Raw genomic sequence first — 18,000 nt, forward strand, 5'->3', positions numbered from 1 at the left:
TTATTCAATTGGTCTGCCATGTCTTTGTTCCCTATGATCAATTCACCTGTTTCTGACTGTAAAGGACCTACATTTGTCTTGACCAATCTTTTTCTTTTCATGTATCTATAAAAGCTTTTACAGTCAGTTTTTATGTTCCCTGCCAGCTTTCTCTCATAATCTTTTTTCCCTTTCCTAATTAAGCCCTTTATCCTCCTCTGCTGGTCTCTGAATTTCTCCCAGTCCTCAGGTGTACCACTTTTTTTTGCTAATTTATATGTTTCTTCTTTGGACTTGATACTATCCCTAATTTCCCTTGTCAGCCATGGGTGCACTACCTTCCCTGGTTTATTCTTTTGCCAAACTGGGATGAACAATTGTTGTAGTTCATCCATGCAATCTTTAAATGCTTGCCATTGCATATCCACTGTCAACCCTTTAAGTATCATTTGCCAGTCTATCTTAGCTAATTCACGTCTCATACCTTCAAAGTTACCCTTCTTTAAGTTCAGAACCTTTGTTTCTGAATTAACTATGTCACTCTCCATCTTAATGAAGAATTCCACCATATTATGGTCACTCTTACCCAAGGGGCCTCGCACAACAAGATTGCTAACTAACCCTTCCTCATTGCTCAATAACCAATCTAGAATGGCCTGCTCTCTAGTTGGTTCCTCAACTGCAAACTTACTAACTACCCTTCCACTTCCTCACCTAAGCCATTTATGAACATCACAATGAGCAGGAATCCCAAAGCAGATCACAGCAGAACACCACTAGTTACAGACCTCTGGGCAGAATACTACTATTGATCTGGCTTCTGAATGCAAGATAATTCCTCCCACATAGCCCTCCATTTTTCTTTCATTCATGTACCTATCCAAGAATCTCTTAAATGTCCCAAATGTATCCTCCTCTACGATCACCCATGGCAGTGCATTCCACCTGCCTTGTGTGTTAAAAAACATAACCTACCTTAGAAAGAGAAAGCTGTTCAGCCTCAAGTCTAAGGTGGCTCTGAGAATGTTTCTATGAATGCCATTCCTCATTTTTTCCCCTGTAGGTCACTTATGCCCATCACTCCTGATGATTCTCCTGTCACCCATTTACACAAGGATAATTCATAGCAACCAATTCACCTACAAGCAACTCCTTGGCATGTGGGAGGAAACCAAAGAACCCAGGGAAGACTAGGACAAGGACATGAAGCAAGGGCAAACTCCACACAGACCGCACTGGAGATCTGGCTTGAACCTCAGTCACTGAAGCTATGCAGCACTCTATTCACAGTGGCCTGCATGCAAAATAATACTGAATATTTAAAAATGGAATATTTTGATGAGAATGTGGAACTTATTACTAATGAAAAGTGGTTGAGGTGAAGAGAATGGGTGTATTTGAAGGAAAACTAGATAGTAAATGAAGAAAAAGAAAGTTATACTAATGGAGTTAGTGAGAAAGCATGTGGCAAGTAAAGCTAATCTATCTTTAAAAGGTCATATTGTACTTCCTTGCTGTATTATGGACTACCATTAACCAGACCTGTATTAAACTGTATAATGGAGATTTTTGTTGTTAATTTGAAACTTTGGTTTTCTTGTTCACTTCCTATTCAGCCATGCCTTAATATACAGGAGATTTTGTCCATCAGAATTTTCACCAGTGTTGTCTAGTGAACAATTTCACATGCAAATGAGTTGGCACATACAGTATCATTGGTTACTCTCTTGGCTTCAGGTTCCTTGTGCTCAGAGTCTACCAGTTTCTAAGCTTTCTTCAGAATAATGCCCTGTCATTATCTGAGACTGTGGTTGCATGTGTGAAATCAAATGGCAGTCTTCTCAGTCTCGGACTTCGAGTTGTTCCTTCAGTATATTGCGAGGTTGCAGGAAACTGCAATGAGAAAGACTTGAGTGGTGTTGTCGTGAGAGGGAAATAAGAAAGTAATGGTGCAATTGTAAGGCAGACTTACGGGTTGCGAGGGTGGTGGGCACCAAGAAAGGCTAGGTCTAAGTTTCCAAATATCTTCAATGAATTGAGACCTGCTGCAGACTATTCCAGTGGTCAAACCCATCAGATCAAAGGTACATGCACCTACGTCCATCCTTTTCTGGTTGTCTACTGCAGACTCCAGTTGTGCATCACCTTATTTTGTTAAAGGAAGTGAGATGTATTAGTTAATCTCATGCAAAGTGATTGGCAGACGTGGCTATCGCAACTGAAAGGTCATTGGTTAATACTGTCTCTGACCTGTATGGGTAGTAGGTGTATTTGTGTGTGGCTTACAGTGTTGCTAACCGTGTGAAGTATAATACAACCTCCGATTGTCATATTTGTGATGTGAGACTATCAACACTCATGGTAAAATATTGAATCTATTGTGACCTTATTCATCTTGACCATTCATGAGGATCTTGAACACCTGATAGCATCTTCAACCAATTATGACCCCAATGGCTATCTTATCCAACTTGTCCTCTAAACATAAATCTGGATGACCACCTGAGCATAGGGTAATTCTCCTCATTTGTATCACTTCTGTCAAGTATGGATTAGGACAGACTGTTTTCTAGCAAAGGTGTTCTTGGTAAGTGGAAGGCCTTCAAAAGAGAAAATTTGAGAGCACAAAATTCATTTGTGCCTGTCCGAATAAAAAGTGAAAATAGCAAGTGTAGGGAAGCCTTGGTTTTCAAGAGATATTGAGGCCCTGGTTAAGAGAAAAAAAAGGAGGTGCATAGCAGGTATAGGCAGGTAGAAACAAATGAGGTGCTTATGGAGTATAAGAAATGCACACCACTGGTCACTGGCCTCCATGCAGAATATGACCCATCTACAACCACTCTTTGCCTTCTGTGGGCAAGCCAGTTCTGGATTCACAAAGGATGGTCCCCTTAGATCCCATGCCTCTTTACTTTCTCAATAAGCCTTGCATGGGGTACCTTATCAAATGCCTTGCTGAAATCCATATTACACTACATCTACTGCTCTACCTTCATCAATGTGTTAAGTCACATCCTCAAAAAAATACAATCAGGCTTGTAAGGCACGGCCTGCCTTTGACAAAGCTATGCTGACTATTCATAATCATATTATGCCACTCCAAATGTTCATAAATCCTGCCTCTCAGGATCTTCTCCATCAATTACCAACCACTGAGGTAAGACTCACTGGTCTATAATTTCCTGCGATACCTCTACTCTCTTTCTTGAATAAGGAACAACATCTGCAACCCTCCAGTCTTCCGGAACCTCTCCCGTCCCCATTGATGATGCAAAGATCATTGCTAGAGTCTCAGCAATCTCCTCCCTCACCTCTCACTTTAGCTTGGGGTACATCTTGTCCAGTCCCAACTTATCCAACTTTCACGATGTATATTATATACATTTCTCTGATATTAAATTCGACCTTTGAACCTTTGATGGTTTCCAAAAGCTCCAGAACATCCTGTTTCTTAATATCTACATGCTCAAGCTTTTCAGTCCACTGTAGGTCATCCCTACAATTGCCAAGATCCTTTTCCATAGTGAATACTGAAGTAAAGTATTCATTAAGTACCTTTGCTATCTCCACCGGTTCCATAAACACTTTTCCACAAAATTTACAAGGAAGATGCCAAGTCTGGAGGACCTAAGTTATAAGGACAATTGAACAGGTTAAGACTTTATTTCTTAGAACATAGAAGATTGAGAGGACATTTGATAAAGGTATACAAAATTATGAGGGGTATAGATAGGGTAAATGTAAGCAGGCTTTTTCTACTGAGGTTGACTTGGACACCAACCAGAGGTCATGGCTTAAGGGTGAAAGGTGAAAGTTTTAAGGGGAACCTTCTTCACTCAGAGGGGCATAAGAGTGTGGAATGAGTTGCCAGCACAAGTGGTGCTTACGAGCATGATTTGAAAGTTTGGATAGGTACATAGATAGTAGGGGTATGGAGGGCTATCGTCCTGGTGCAGGATAATGAGCGTTGGCAGTTTAAATTGTTCAGCATGGACTAGATGGGCCAAATAGCCTGTTTCTGTGCTGTACTTCTCTATGGCTCTCTGACTTGTTATTTACAAATATTGTAGTCTGTTCTTTCTAATAAAATGGCATTATTCATGTCCCCTCACTCAGGTTCTTTTTGGACTGATTGCCTGCATTCTCTGCAGCCCACCCTTTAAAGGTTCAGGCTAGCTTTAAATGGAGTTGCCCCTCTTTGACATTAGCTCCCTGCTGCAATGTTCAGCCAATTAACAGTATTTAATGCTGGCTTTGCAGTAAAATCCTGATGATCAGGCAACCCAGTCATACACTGCAGGCTGCACTGCCCTCACTGGGTATGGGTTGGTCAGCAACTGTGACGCTTGTGCCATTTGTAAAGGCTATGATCTGTGCTCCTCTTAATTTCCTCAATGAACTATTTTTTTTTAATTCTTACATCTCAGAACTTTCTGTTGCAGTTCTTAATTCAATTATCATAGTCCAAGAATACTACCTATCACACTAAATTAGTAAACAGCATGGACTTTTAAAAATCATTAGTTATGGTGCATTAAGTGCATCACAATGAATGTTTTTAAAGAAGTCTAATTAATGATTTTCAAAGCTGTTTTGAGTCCTTCCAGATTTGCCCTTACTGTAATCTGTTTTCTCAGTTATGCCAGCCAGAGTTGTGTGATCTAGGTTACCCATCTTGAAAGGATGGTGGTGGCAAGTTCAAAAGTAACTTGCAAAAATTATATGACATATGTGTGTGAAATAAAAATTCCAAGGACAATTTGTTAACAGCTAGTTAAAGGGACAATTTGGATATACTTCTCAGAGAACCAGCACTCTACGATTTAGGAAATAATAACCAAGGTGCTGTGTCATTGATATAGAGGTGCAAGTATCAGTTACAGAGGGACCAGAAACAAGCTTCAGTGTGCCAAGAATAATATCATTTTGCATCGTATTGTCCTGGAGTTCTCTGATTTTGCCTGTGTACGTGAATGTGTGAGAAAAGTGTGTGAAAAATAACTGTAAGTGCTTCTGTGAAGGTGAGAAACATAGTTTGTGTAGGAGGGAAAGAGCGATGCTTTGGAAGGTACTGCAATCTGGAGCAGTGAGTACCAATTATTCTTCTCAGTTTCCTTTGCTATTGCAACTGAAACTAACCCAAAATTTCAGCTCATCAAAATCTAAATTGTCTCAAAATTCTGACACTATTCTAATTATAGACTGTTTTGAAATATCTATAAAACTCTGTATCAAATGCACAATGAATTGCTGCTTAATGTGCATTGCTTGACTTTTATACCAGGATTCACTATAACATATAGTAAATCTTCATCCCCAGCTGAGGAGAACAGCAAAATATTTTGCTCCAAAAAACTGAAGTGTTTGTCTTTAAAACTTTTGCTAACATTCAGCTCCAGGAAAGCAGCATCAGTAGACTAAAAACATATTTATTTATTTTAAGGTTGAGATTCTAAAAACAGAGTTTGAAAAATATTAATGGGAAATTTATGCCCTTAGTCAAACGTTGCTAGTTTCTCAACAAACCACACTTGGTGATAAAAGTCAGATGTTTGTATTTTCTTAAGTTTACTTGAAGCCATGTTTAATTTTGTCAGGCAATGACACAGGATGCCCTTGATCACGACCCATTTGACTGCAACTTATTTGATCTTCTTCAGTACGATGACTACAATAATGACAGGATGCTGACACTAGAAGAACTCTACACAGCATTCCGTAAGTTCTGTCCAAGAATTGTATTATTATGATCCTCTGTAAATATGTTTAACTCAGTAAAATGGCTACTGTACACATGGTGTAGCACAAGCTTAAGCATTTTAAACCACACATTTAATTCATGTTGGCAGCATGTCCTGCTGGGACCTGTATTGCATTGGGTTAGCTTCAGCCTAAAGAACTTTAGACTGTTTAGGAATTGTTAGAAGTCAATGCTTTGTTTTGTGTACTATAATATTATTACATAAGTTGAATATTTTGCAATGCAAAGCAGTGTTGTGGTTGAAAGATGCAAATTGGTCCTTTTCCACCCTGAACATGTTGAATCATTTGCTTGCGATCCTATGGGTAAAAACTACAAAATAGCAGAAGTAAGTTATTTGTTGGTATCTCTTTTTTTCCAGTTAGCCCATTTCAGAGAAAGATTTCTTGCGATCTACTTAGCTATGAATGGTTTATCTGAACAGAAAAGGAGGGGAAGTTATAGTATATTTAATATCCGATGTCACTGACGCCATCAACCAAAGACAGACAATTTGTTGAAGTGTTTTAATGAAAACTGAAGGTGCAAGAGATACTCAGCAGTTCAAGCATTATATGTGGGGAAAGTATGGAAGTTAATGTTTCATGTTGATCTAATGAACAGTTGAGATTTCTAGCACCTTCATGACTTTGCTGTTGTTTTATTGCAAAAATACTGTGTTTCGCTTGCGGGTTTCAGTGTCCACAACAACATTCAACGGAAAATATAATAAAATATTTTTGACCTGGCATATTTTAGTCCTCTAGTAAGCCTCACTTTAGTAGGAGCAGTTGGGTTGATGGAGAGATAGCTCATTGGTAGCAACACAGCTCAGAGAGACTTCCCAAGCTGACAGAGGAGCAGGTAGGTGTGCGTGTGCGTGTATACGTGCGTGCGCGCGCGGTTGAGGGTTGACTAGTGGAATGGATGGAGTTAATATTCTATTCCTGTATATACATATTGCCCTGGAGCTGGGTTTAAGGGCCTCTTCAAGCCCTTAAACCCAGCTGTTGCCCTGGAGAGTAGGAAAAAGACTTGCTGGCAGTTTCTAAATTAAACTCGTCATTTTCTTTTTTTTTCATCTTCGCTAAATTAATTTGGTAGCAGGAGGCAGAGTTTGCTTGAGCCAAGCATTTGAGTCTACCATGGCTAAGGTTCAGAAATACAGCAACGATCTACTAGAATTTTATGGCTAGCCATTGGAAACTGCGGCTAATTTTAAGAAAATGCATTTAATTTAACTATAAATAAAGTAGACAAGAAAGGTCTGTTTAAAAGTAATCTAATGAACAGCAGGGTAGTCGTAGGAGCACCCTCCAGTGTTGTACACAAGAAATGATCATATTTAACTATGCAATGATATTTTGCCATATGTTCTAACAAATGCAACCTGCTATTTTAATAGAGCATATACTGATGCTTTTAAATAAGTTAAGGGTGATGTGATTACATTATATGGTAAAATTTTGATCCATTTAACTTTTTTTCTGATAATAAGGAGCAATGAGATAAACTGTTCTTTGTGAAGTAATGGCCACTTATGCATTTTTCTTCAGGCTATGTGGTCTTATTAACTACCAGAAGCTTGATAGTTTAGTCTTACTTGTTTGGGTGATGTTCAGCTGTCAACATTAATCAATGCTTTGTTCTTGTATTATGTTCATCCAATGTTATCTAAATCCTTGGCTGTCAATATGACAATCTTGAGCATAATGCATATTAAGCCCTTAATGGATGTATCTGTGACAATGGGCAGCAGTCTCCATGTCAAAGATTTAAGGAAATTTATGTTATTATGATATTATCAAAATGTTTATATGTACGTATGTATATGATGCCTTTAAATCTTCTCAATATTTAGTAGAACTGAGAAAAGTGCTCCATGAATCGTGTGACTTTTTCCCACTGATCCTTTCTCTCGGCTGTTGTCTCTCTCCTTGTACCTAAAGCCCTTTGTTTATATCACTCACCTTCCCCTTTTCGATCATACTATTTCTTTCAAACTTATGAATGATGTCTTAATCCCAAAGCTTTACTGATTCTTCTACTGATAAAGGAGGCAAGTTGGAAAGATAAGTCCTAAAGTTGAAATCCAAAACTGTCTGATTGTAGTAGCTAATGAACAAAATCATCTGGACCAGCCTCTGTCCTTCTGTTTATACATGGCTTTATTTCTTTATTACTTTTTTAAAAATGTATTTATCATCTTCTGTTTTTTGTATTAATGTTTTCTCTGCACTAGTTTTACTGTCAAGTCAAGTCACTTCTATTGTCATTTCGACCATAACTGCTGGTACAGTACATAGTAAAAATGAGACAACATTTTTCAGGACCATGGTGTTACATGACACAGCACAAAAACTAGACTGAACTATGTAAAAAAACAACACAGAGAAAGCTACACTAGACTACAGACCTACACAGGACTGCATAAAGTGCACAAAACAGTGCCGGCATTACAATAAGTAATAAACAGGACAATAGGGCAAGGTGTCAGTCCAGGCTCTGGCTGTTGAGGAGTCTGATAGCTTGGGGGAAGAAACTGTTACATAGTCTGGTCATGAGAGCCCGAATGCTTCGGAGCCTTTTCCCAGATGGCAGAAGGGAGAAGAGATTGTATGAAGTAGAAGAGATTGTATGAGGGAGAGAAGATTGTATGAGGGAGAGGAGATTGTATGAGGGAGAAGATATTGTATGAGGGAGAGGAGATTGTATGAGGGAGAAGAGATTGTATGAGGGAGAAGATATTGTATGAGGGAGAGGAGATTGTATGAGGGAGAAGAGATTGTATGAAGGAGAAGAGATTGTATGAGGGAGAAGAGATTGTATGAGGGAGATTGTATGAGGGAGAAGAGATTGTATGAGGGAGAGAAGATTGTATGAGGGAGAGGAGATTGTATGAGGGAGAAGATATTGTTTGAAGGAGAGGAGATTGTATGAGGGAGAAGAGATTGTATGAAGGAGAAGATATTGTATGAGGGAGAGGAGATTGTATGAGGAAGAAGAGATTGTATGAGGGAGAAGAGATTGTATGAGGGAGAGGAGATTGTATGAGAGAGAAGAGATTGTATGAAGGAGAAGAGATTATATGAGGGAGAAGAGATTGTATGAGGGAGAGGAGATTGTATGAGAGAGAAGGGATTGTATGAGGGAGAGGAGATTGTATGAGGGAGAAGAGTGTATGAGGGAGAGGAGATTGTATGAGGGAGAAGAGTGTATGAGGGTGAGGAGATTGTATGAAGGAGAAGAGATTGTATGAGGGAGAAGAGATTGTATGAGGGAGAGGAGATTGTATGAGAGAGAAGAGATTGTATGAGGGGTGTGTGGGGTGTACTGTTCCTTCCTTTGCTTCCTTTTCCTTCTCCAGATGTTTTTGGGCTCTGTGAAGTTGAAAAGCTGGCATTATCTTGTTTGACCTGAGAGAATGGTAACTACCTGGAACTGAATGATGAACAAGAATTTATCAATAGATGCAAATGGCATATAACCATATAACCATATAACAATTACAGCACGGAAACAGGCCATCTCAGCCCTTCTAGTCCGTGCCGAACGCTTACTCTCACCTAGTCCCACTGGCCCGCACTCAGCCCATAACCCTCCATTCCTTTCCTATCCATATACCTATCCAATTTTACTTTAAATGACAATACCGAACCTGCCTCTACCACTTCTACTGGAAGCTCGTTCCACACAGCTACCACTCTCTGGGTAAAGAAATTCCCCCTCATGTTACCCTTAAACTTTTGCCCCCAACTCTCAACTCATGTCCTCTTGTTTGAATCTCCCCTACTCTCAATGGAAAAAGCCTATCCACATCAACTCTATCCCCCTCATAATTTTAAATACCTCTATCAAGTCCCCCCTCAACCTTCTACGCTCTGAAGATAAAAGACCTAACTTGTTCAACCTTTCCCTGTAACTTAGGTGCTGAAACCCAGGTAACATTCTAGTAAATCTTCTCGGTACTCTCTCTATTTTGTTGACATCTTTCCTATAATTCGGTGACCAGAACTGTACACAATACTCCAAATTTGGCCTTACCAATGCCTTGTACAATTTTAACATTACATCCCAACTCCTATACTCAATGCTCTGATTTATAAAGGCCAGCGTACCAAAAGCTTTCTTCACCACCCTATCCACATGAGATTCCACCTTTAGGGAACTATGCACCATTATTCCTAGATCATAATGAATTATCTGTATAAATTTCAAGTATTTCATGGCATTCATTTAAACCTTGAGTTTTATGGACTACTTTTAATCCATTGATGGAACTACTTTGTGATTTAATATTTTTCAACAAAAAAGACTGGTTATATCTTTGGCATATCAGTCATTTCACTTCCATGCTGAATTCAAGAGGAGAATCGTGTAATTAAGGACATACATTATTTTATGACATGTAATCACCCTGGCAATCTACTTCCATATCTTGCCACAGAAAACACCATAGACAACTACACTATCCATAGGGTCACCATAACTTAGCAGGCGACTCGACAACACTCAGCAACAACAAAGACATTCAAAAGTATGTGACAGCAGATTAGATAATCATAATGTGAGTTAACAATTAGTTTTTCTTCTATCCCCTCATCCGACATTCAATAAAAAGCAAATCTTCCATGGTTCTAATTATTGATATCAAATGTGGTTTGGGGATAGGTTTCAGGAGTACCTGTTGTGTCAGAGAGTGGTTGAATATAAGGATTGGAACAGAGATACATTTATGCTGAACTTTCATTTGCAACCATCACTTCAGCTAAAAGAAAATTGACATCAAACAGGTTACAGCAAAGACAGGATGGGAGGTAGACTTCTTGCACAGTTCCAAGTAGTTTTCGGAGTACAAGTAATTAGAGTTCGGAAGCAATTTGGGATCTGTCCTCTCACACTTAATTCATAGAAGAGGAAAAAAGGGAAAAGCACTTTTTTTGGTGCTAATAGCGACAATCTTATCTTTTCTTTATAAATGGATTTAATATAGACATGTTTATTGTCTTTTTCAGTTATTTGTTAGTTGGTCAAGTCAGCTGTAAAATTAAGAAGTCATCTGTGAAAATGTGCAAAAATAAATTCAAATATGTTACAAGGTGCAAATTATTTTACAGATAACACTTCCTAATAGGGACTGAAAGGAGCTTTCACACAACTTAATTCTTGTTAAAATGAGATGTTAATAGAATGTGTTGTCTTCATTGCAGATTATTATGTCTTTTACATTGCAACATTTATTCTTAAATAATTTGGAGCACAACTGGAGAAGATTTGGAAATAGCTGAGAATTAGGACTGCAATAGGAAGTTTCTTTACTGAGCATGGTATATGTTGGAATTCACTAACCTTGCTGTAGAGCCAAAGTCGCTCAATAATTATGAGGCAAAGCTAGTTAAAGGGCAACAACAGGTGTGATATTGAGATAAATTGAATTCTGGATGATCTACTGTTACACTTGTCACCTATTTTCTTACCTTTTGATCCTCCAAGTTCTCAGTACAATTTCTCAGTACAGGATTAACAAATAGAAATATTGCCATGGGGAAGTACAAAATGCAACTCAGAAATTATCTCTTTAAAAGTTGCCAACTGACTGCAAATTTCCCAAACTTAGCTCATGTAATTTAAAAAAAAGTTCTCCAAAACTTTCTGAACTATTTCCCTATACATTTCTGTGAAAATAGATTTTTACCAAATCAGTTAGTGTGGTATTCGTATACTCTTTTATATTTTAGTGTGCAGCAAATAGAGACGTATCACTATCTATAAATTGCAGTAACTCTCAACTAGAGGACAGAGTCTGATAAAACAATGTATCAAAGTTATAGTACATGGTGGCCTCAGTTTTTAAAAGTACCCTTTCACTTGTATACACTCTACTCAAGATGCAAGTTGAGCTTCAACCTTGTCCAACTATCACCTTCCTAGGTGCTCAGGAGGTAGCTGTACATTGAGTTGAAGTTTTAAACACTTGGTAATATACTGAAATAGCAATTACTGCCCTGAGATTACCCTAAACTTTGCCCTAAGGGATGCCCTACATATACTTGGGTTAAATGAGGAAGCTGGTGCATTGACTTTGCCACATTTAAGATCTCATGTGCAGCCATGATATCCTTCCCTGTCCCCTCTGCCTGCTTCCAAATCTCCTCATACATTTTGAACCATCCTTTGAGTGTCAGTTGGATGTTAAAGCAATCAAATTTAGCCTAGCTCTATTGTCACTCAGTCAATTATTCTGATAGGTGCTGCTGAAAGAAATTAGGAGTGGAAATTCTTCCAAGTTCTTTTCCTCCTTAAATTTATCTTAAAGGTGCTTAGACTGGTTTAAATACCTACAATTGCCACTTTGATGGAGATGAATTAATCAGCTTGGTCTCCAGTATGGGACTTTCTGCGGTCTGCATGGCTATAAAAAATTATTAATTATGGAATTTGTTGACAATAAATATTCTTATGATTATAAGTAAAATGCATTGATTAAATAGAATTAAGCACTATCAAGCAAATCAAATAAGATTTAAAGGGATAGCATAGCAGAAATAAAACCAGTAAAAGTGACTCTTTCTCTTTTTTCTGAAAAGGCCAAAAGCTTAAAATTAGCCAGTTTGCCTCCAGTTTTGTGAATTTCACTCAGGTCTGGAATCCTCTGGTAGGAGAGGGACAGCAGGCTACATTTACACACTTGTTTCCAATTCTATGTGTATAGCTAGAGAAACAAAAATAGATGGACCTCTCCTGTACATTCCTGACCCAGAGAGCTGATGGTGAATAGCATTCTGAGCCTAATGCATTTCACCTCAACACAAACAAAATTCATTGTAATTAACTTTTTGATGTTTATTGGTGCCAAGCACATGCATATCCTCAAAAATATTGTTATCAGTGGCAACCTTCAGTTATTTTATTTCACATCAAAGATAAAATTGTGTGGGAGATGGTCAACGTAATCAGCACTGAAAACTGTTTTCAGTTGAACTGGCTAATTAACCAGAAAGAAAAAAATTGCATCAACCAGTGTCTTAAGAGTCCCATTATGAATTGTGGTGCCGGGCTGCAAATAATTTGTCTGAAGGTCACCTGAATTTAACAGAGCAAAGTTCTTTTAATGTTTCTGAAATTCCTGGGGAGCATGAAAGAAAGATTAAAGCAGTGTCTGCTGGTATCTGTTATCACGTGGAGGTTACTGGCTTCCTGCAGAGGCAAATAATTTGTTTGGCAGGAGATGGCCAATTAAATCTTAGAAAATAAGTTATCATTTTAACTCGGGTATAAATTCACAACAACGTAATACATCTGTCCACTTTCAGAGTGGACTTTCTACCATGCCATTTGTTCTTCATTATAAGCTGTACTAAGTTACTGCCTGGTTGAAAATGCAAACCTGCTGCCTCTGCTCTCTGTGGTGATGCAGAGTGCAACAGTCTCCTCAAACAGCAACCCAGACCAGTTGTTATTATGAACAGTTTGGAACTAAATGTACAACTCAGTGTTTGTTGGATTATAGACAGTGACCTAATTTATATGTTGAAACAATCAGGACTCAGCAATTAGTCCTTGTTTCAGTTCAGCTCAAACCCTCTCCTTCACCAAGCCCAGATCAGTGATGCTTCCTGCTCTCACAAACTCAAAAATCTAACCAGCCTTATTCTCAGTTTTCAATATGCTCTCAGTCTCACAGGATGCATTTTTCTTTGCCAACTGTAACATATTCGTTCAGATTTGAAGATGAATCCCTGAATATTGTACAGTCCACCAACTCAAAGCAATCCTGTAAGTACTCCTGCACCTCCCTCAACCAATTTTCTTGGTTCTCACCTCTGGTGCTGGCTGTGACTCTAGATTTCAGCTGTAGTTGTCCTAAATGGGAATATTTAGTGATGCCCATCGGAACATCACCTTGGAAGGAGGTGGGGGCAGATGTGGTGGAGATGAAGGAACTGAAAGAAGGGAATGGCATTACACGCCTGCCTATACACCAGGTGATCGAACTTTCTAAATCGTGAGATGGTACGGTAAGCATTCTTGATGGTGGTCAAGTGTGTTGGCTGCTCTGATTCTTCAGGTGATAGTAGTTGTTCAGACTTCTTCAAACGGGTATGGTTGAAATGATAGGGAAGGTATTCGGGTGTGCTGTTACGTGCCCGCTGATCATGGTGCTCAACTCCTCCAGCGCCTGCTTGACATGGGCCTGAGGTGGAATATACACCATTGCCAGTGTGATGGCAGAAAACTCCTTCTGCAGATAAAATGGATGACGTTTGTCCATTAGATGTTCCAGGTTGTGTGAACAGGATTGAGACTGAACTGCCACGTCTGTACACCATGCTGAGTTAATCATAAAGCATACTCCACTTCCTCTATCATTAAAAGACTGAACGGTCCTGCAATGAATGTTGAAGCTCTCAGGCTGCAGAGCTGCATGTGAAATGGTGGAAGTTAGCCATGTTTCTGTGAAGCAAAGTACACAGCAGTCCTTGATGTCCCTCTGGTACTGCAATATTGCTCTGAGGTCTTCAATTTTATTTTCCAGAGACTTATGTTCACTAGCAGGATAGTCGGGAAATGGGGTCTAAGTGCTCTGCATTTCAATCGTACCTGTAGACTGACATGTCTTCCCTGCTTCCGTTCTCTTAAAGGGGAACTGCACTTGTTACCTGAGCCTGCCATCCAGAATCCACTGATTTTGAGTATCAATAGAAGTTTTTAACCATCTTTAAAGAATACTGCTTTACCCATGGCTATGACTGTGTATTTCAGCTATAGTAGTCCTAAATGGGAATAGTTGATGATGCCCATTGGAACATCACCTTGGAAAGAGGTGGGGACAGATGTGGCGGAGATGAAAGAACTGAGAAAAGGGAAAGGCATTTTTGCAAGTGACAGGGTGGGAAGAGGTATAGTCAAGATAGATGTAGAAATTGGTGAGTTTATAAAAGATATCAGTAGACACAGATGGAAACAGAGAGATGAGAAAGGGGAGTGTGGTGCCAGAAATTGGCCAACTGAATTTAAGGGCAGAGTGGAAGTTGGAGGCAAAGTTAATAAAATTGATACAGTGAGCCTAGGAGCATGAAGCAGCACCAATGCAGTTGTCAATGTACTGCAGAAAGAGTTGGGGAGAATTACCAGGAATTACATTACCAATACACTTTTATCAATGCAATTGTTTATTTCCAAGAGGTTAAGGTGTTTCAGTTAAGCTAACAAGATATTTTAATTAAGCCAGGCCCTTACTATTTAAGAAAATTGCTTTCCATAGGTTGTATTATCATAAACCCATATCAGTGCGCATTAGTTTGTAAGATAATCTAACTTCTTTCATGGTATTCTGCATACTTTTATATAACTTTATGTCTTACTTTATGACATTTGATTGGTTCATTCCTTGCACAACTCATAACCAGGCAATGTGGTCGGTGGTTCTGTGCATGTGAACTCAAAAGATGTCTGCTTAAAATCCAAATAAGTTTTACAACTAACTTTCAAGATCCAATGCTTGTATTACAAATAATTTATATGCACACATATGAAGAGTCAATACAGGATTAAAATTTAATCATTTGTAAAGTTCATTATGTACTATACACATGAATGATTCCAGTATCAATATAATCTGTTATACCTCATTGTACAAAGTGCTGATTTATAATACCTCAGAACTCTTTTGTTTGATGCCTTTGTTCTGGTGCATTTAATCTTAAAGGAACAAGAAAATGGTGAATTAGTTAATTATGTTATTGAATTATTTGAATGATTAGAAATTAAAAGACTAATACTTACAGAAAGAGCTGATTTCAAAAAGGTAATGTTACATTTGGTTAAAACATATCTGACAATACTAATATGGGCTCAAAACTGTTTTATTTACTCCATTTAATGGGAGCCAGATAATTTAAAAATACAGAAGTAATAAATGTAGAAATTACTGGAAATACTCAGCATGTCAGGCAGCAGAGAAGAGAGAGAAAAATAAAGTTAATATATCTCAGGTTAATGACCATGCATCAAAAATAGGAAAAGTTATAAATCAGTGTGTTAATTTATAGAGAAGAGGAATTAAATGGAAAGAACCAAAGGATCATCTGTGAGAGAATGAATGGCACAATTGTCATTGGTACCTCTTGAGAGAGGGCACATTAAGCCGAAATGTTGATCTACAGCTGATTAACTGCAATTAATAAACCTTATCCACCCTCTCACCTGGTGAAAATAGAAAGAGAGGGAGGATGGAAGAGTAAAAACAAATGACTAGATTTGCAAGTTCAGTGCACAGTAGTCGATGGAAAACTGAAGTAACCAGGTATCTCCAGCGGGTCAGATGAAATCTTTGGAGAGAAAACCTTGAGTTGACATTGCAGTTGAAGAACAATTTGTAAGAACTAGCCAGTTCTGATTCAAAACTCAAAATACTTGGTAAATGTTGTTGAATTTGATGTTGATGTCTGAAGGCTATAAGATGCATTGTCCGAAAATGAAATAGGAGGCCAAAGACAGTGAAGTCAGAGTAGGAGTGGGTGGCAAATTGAACTGAAGGACAATTACAGGATCAGTGTCACCCTTATGGAATGAATGAAAGTGCTCAGCAAAGGGGTCATGCAGTTTACATTTGGTTTCTTAACGTAGACAAGACTATAATAAATGTAATTTTGACATTTATTTCAAAGGGAATAGAATATAAAGGCAAGGAGATAATGCTGAACCTTTATATGACACTAGTCAAGCCACACTTGGAGAACTGTCAACAGCCTTGTGCCCCATATCTCAGAAAGGAAGTGTTGTCATTGGAGAGAGTCCAGAGGAGCTTCACTAAGATGATTCCGGGAATGAAGGGGTTAACACGTGAGGAGCGTTTGGCGCTTTGGGCCTGTACTCTCTGAAATTTAGAAGAATGTGGGATCTCATTGAAACCTACTGAATGTTGAAAGGACAAGATAGAGTGATGGAATGGTGGAGAAGACTCAATGGGCTGAATTCCCTATGCCTTATGGTCTTATGGTCCATATTATGAGTACTCAATACAAAATGCTGACGTTGGATAAAATACTAGCAAATCAATGCTTCCCCTGGGAAAGAAGTGGTAAAAGAGCAGATGTAATATCTCAAACAAGAGCAAATCTGCAAATGCAGACCTGCCAAAGGATCTCAGCCCGAAACAGCCTGGCCTGTTGAGTTCCTCCATCATTTTGTAGGTGTTATATCTTCGCTGTTTGCATGGGAAAATGCACCGTGTGAAAGTGATCATAAAACATAGGAGCTGAATTAGGTCACTTGGCCCATTGAGTCTGCTCTGCCATTTCATCAGGGCTGATCAAATTTCCCTCTCAACTCAATTCTCCTACCTTCCCCTAGTAATGTTTCACATCCTGACTAATCAATAACCTATCAAATTGTGCCTTAACTATACCCAAAGACCTGTGATTTCCACAGCCACCTCATAGAAAATATCTTCTCCACATCAACTCCATCAAGGCCCTTCAACCTTTCGATAGGTTTCAATGAGATCCCACCTCATTCTTCTAAAGTTGAGCGAGTACAGGTACAGAAATATCAAACCCTCCTCATACAATAACCCTTTCATTCCAGGAATCCTGCATGGTTCACAGCTGTCATGTTATTTTTGTGATAATAACCAAGTAATCTGTTTAAATGTTGAAGGATAAATATTGTTTTTTTTTTAGAAATACTGCCATACAATTTTGTATGTCAATCTGAGCTTAATGTCCCATTAGAATTATTGCACTTCTGATAGCACTGAACTCTCTTCCTGTGCTGGAATGGAATTTCATCATCTTATTTTTACTATGGATGTCCAGTCCCTATACACCTCCATCCCCCACCAGGATGGCCTCAAAGCTCTCCAATTTTTTTTTTTTTTCTGGACACCAGACCTAACCAGTTCCCTCCACTATCACTCTCCTCCACCTAGCAGAACTAGTACTCATTCTCAATAATTTTTCCTTTGGCTTCTCCCACTTCCTTCAAACAAAAAGGGTAGCCTTGGGCACTCGCATAGGTCCCAGCTGTGCCTGCCCGTTTGTCAGCTACGTGGAACAGTCTACGTTCCAAGCCTACACTTGTGACTATCCCACACTTTTCCTATTCTACATCAATGACTGCATTGGTGTTGCTTCCTGCACCTGTGCTGAGCTCATCGACTTCATCCGCTTTGCCTCCACCTTCCGCCCTTCCCTCAAATACACCTGGTCTATTTCTGACACTTCCCTCCCCTTTCTCAATCTCACTGTCTCTATCTCTGGAGAGAGCTTATCCACCGA

At 38.8% G+C, this 18,000-nt stretch overlaps 1 protein-coding gene across 5 annotated transcripts in view; it reads left to right on the plus strand.

Annotated features, from left to right (window-relative positions):
* Positions 1-18,000, plus strand: part of LOC140739159 (follistatin-related protein 5-like) — a 672,573-nt gene that overhangs the window by 444,645 nt on the left and 209,928 nt on the right. For all 5 annotated transcript variants that reach the window (XM_073067157.1, XM_073067160.1, XM_073067156.1 and 2 more), the window contains exon 6: positions 5,577-5,697. In XM_073067157.1, coding sequence (XP_072923258.1) covers positions 5,577-5,697 — 121 coding nt within the window. The remainder of the gene's footprint in view (positions 1-5,576; positions 5,698-18,000) is intronic.

This window comes from Hemitrygon akajei, chromosome 15, assembly GCF_048418815.1.
Source record: "Hemitrygon akajei chromosome 15, sHemAka1.3, whole genome shotgun sequence".
In the NCBI taxonomy this organism is placed as follows: domain Eukaryota; kingdom Metazoa; phylum Chordata; class Chondrichthyes; order Myliobatiformes; family Dasyatidae; genus Hemitrygon; species Hemitrygon akajei.